Genomic DNA, 912 nt, shown 5'->3' with positions numbered 1-912 from the left:
AGGGGCAGGAGGGTGCAGCTCCCCAGCAGTTCCCAGCAGGAAATGGGGAAACAGCAAAACAAGAATAACAATACTAATAATTTAAAAAAAAAATAAATGTAAACAACCCAGCACCCTGTCCTGTAGCGCCAGGACACCCAAGAGAACAAGGTATGTTACAGTCTGAGGGGAGATGGAGACACAAGGACTTCCCGGCCAACACGGGGTCTCGTCTCTATTGCACTTTGCATCATATATATTTCTCTCTATATATATTTATAAAAATACAAACTAAAGGGCTGGGGTGGAGGGGATGAGATGCAAGCCCTGGGCCAGCAGCAGCTCTGTGCACACGGCAGGCTCCAACTCAGTCTGCTTCTGCCTGTCCCTAGAGTCCCTCACCAGCCCTCCTGGGGGTCAACCAGCAGCACAAGGGGCTGATCCTGCAGAGACCCAGCCCGGGGCTGGGCAGGGTGCTGAGCTGGTCCAGAGCCTGCCTTCCCTCCCTTTGCTCCCGGAGCCCCGGAGCCCTGCCGTAACCAACACGCTGCTCTTCCCAGTGACCAGTGCCACCCACGCCCCTGTGGTGACAGGCACCCAGGGAAGGTGGGCAAGACCAACCTCACATCTCCCCCTCTGCCCAAAATACCCCCAGGAGAAGGTTTTTTTCCCCACCTAGAGGTTCCTCTCTCTCCTCCTCGAGTGACTATGGTGCAAATCGCACGAGGTGATGTAGTCCGGAGACCTCACCACGCGCCAGTGACGGAGGATGCTCCTCGCTCCCAAAGCCGCCCCCCCAGCTGCTCCTGCTACCTCAGCCGCCCGTCAGGTTTGATGGGCCCCAGTTCTGATTTGGGGTCCGGGGAGAGGGAACTCCAGGAGGTTTTGCTGCAGGTCTCCAGGGAGGTGCAGGTGGAGGGGCTGCCAACACAG

The 912-nt window shown here is 57.2% G+C and overlaps 1 protein-coding gene across 1 annotated transcript in view; it reads right to left on the bottom strand.

Annotated features, from left to right (window-relative positions):
- Positions 1-788: 788 nt before the first annotated feature.
- The window catches only part of XYLT2 (xylosyltransferase 2), a gene marked incomplete at its 5' end in the record, with an annotated part of 6,324 nt that continues 6,200 nt past the window's right edge, over positions 789-912 (bottom strand). Inside the window, 1 exon segment of the mRNA XM_029085935.1 lies at positions 789-907. Coding sequence (XP_028941768.1) covers positions 789-907 — 119 coding nt within the window.

The sequence above is a fragment of the Antrostomus carolinensis genome, unplaced genomic scaffold (assembly GCF_000700745.2).
Source record: "Antrostomus carolinensis isolate BGI_N321 unplaced genomic scaffold, ASM70074v2 scaffold39527, whole genome shotgun sequence".
Lineage (NCBI taxonomy): Eukaryota > Metazoa > Chordata > Aves > Caprimulgiformes > Caprimulgidae > Antrostomus > Antrostomus carolinensis.
Note: the sequence above shows the minus strand (reverse complement) of the source record. Positions and strands in the feature narration are given on the sequence as shown.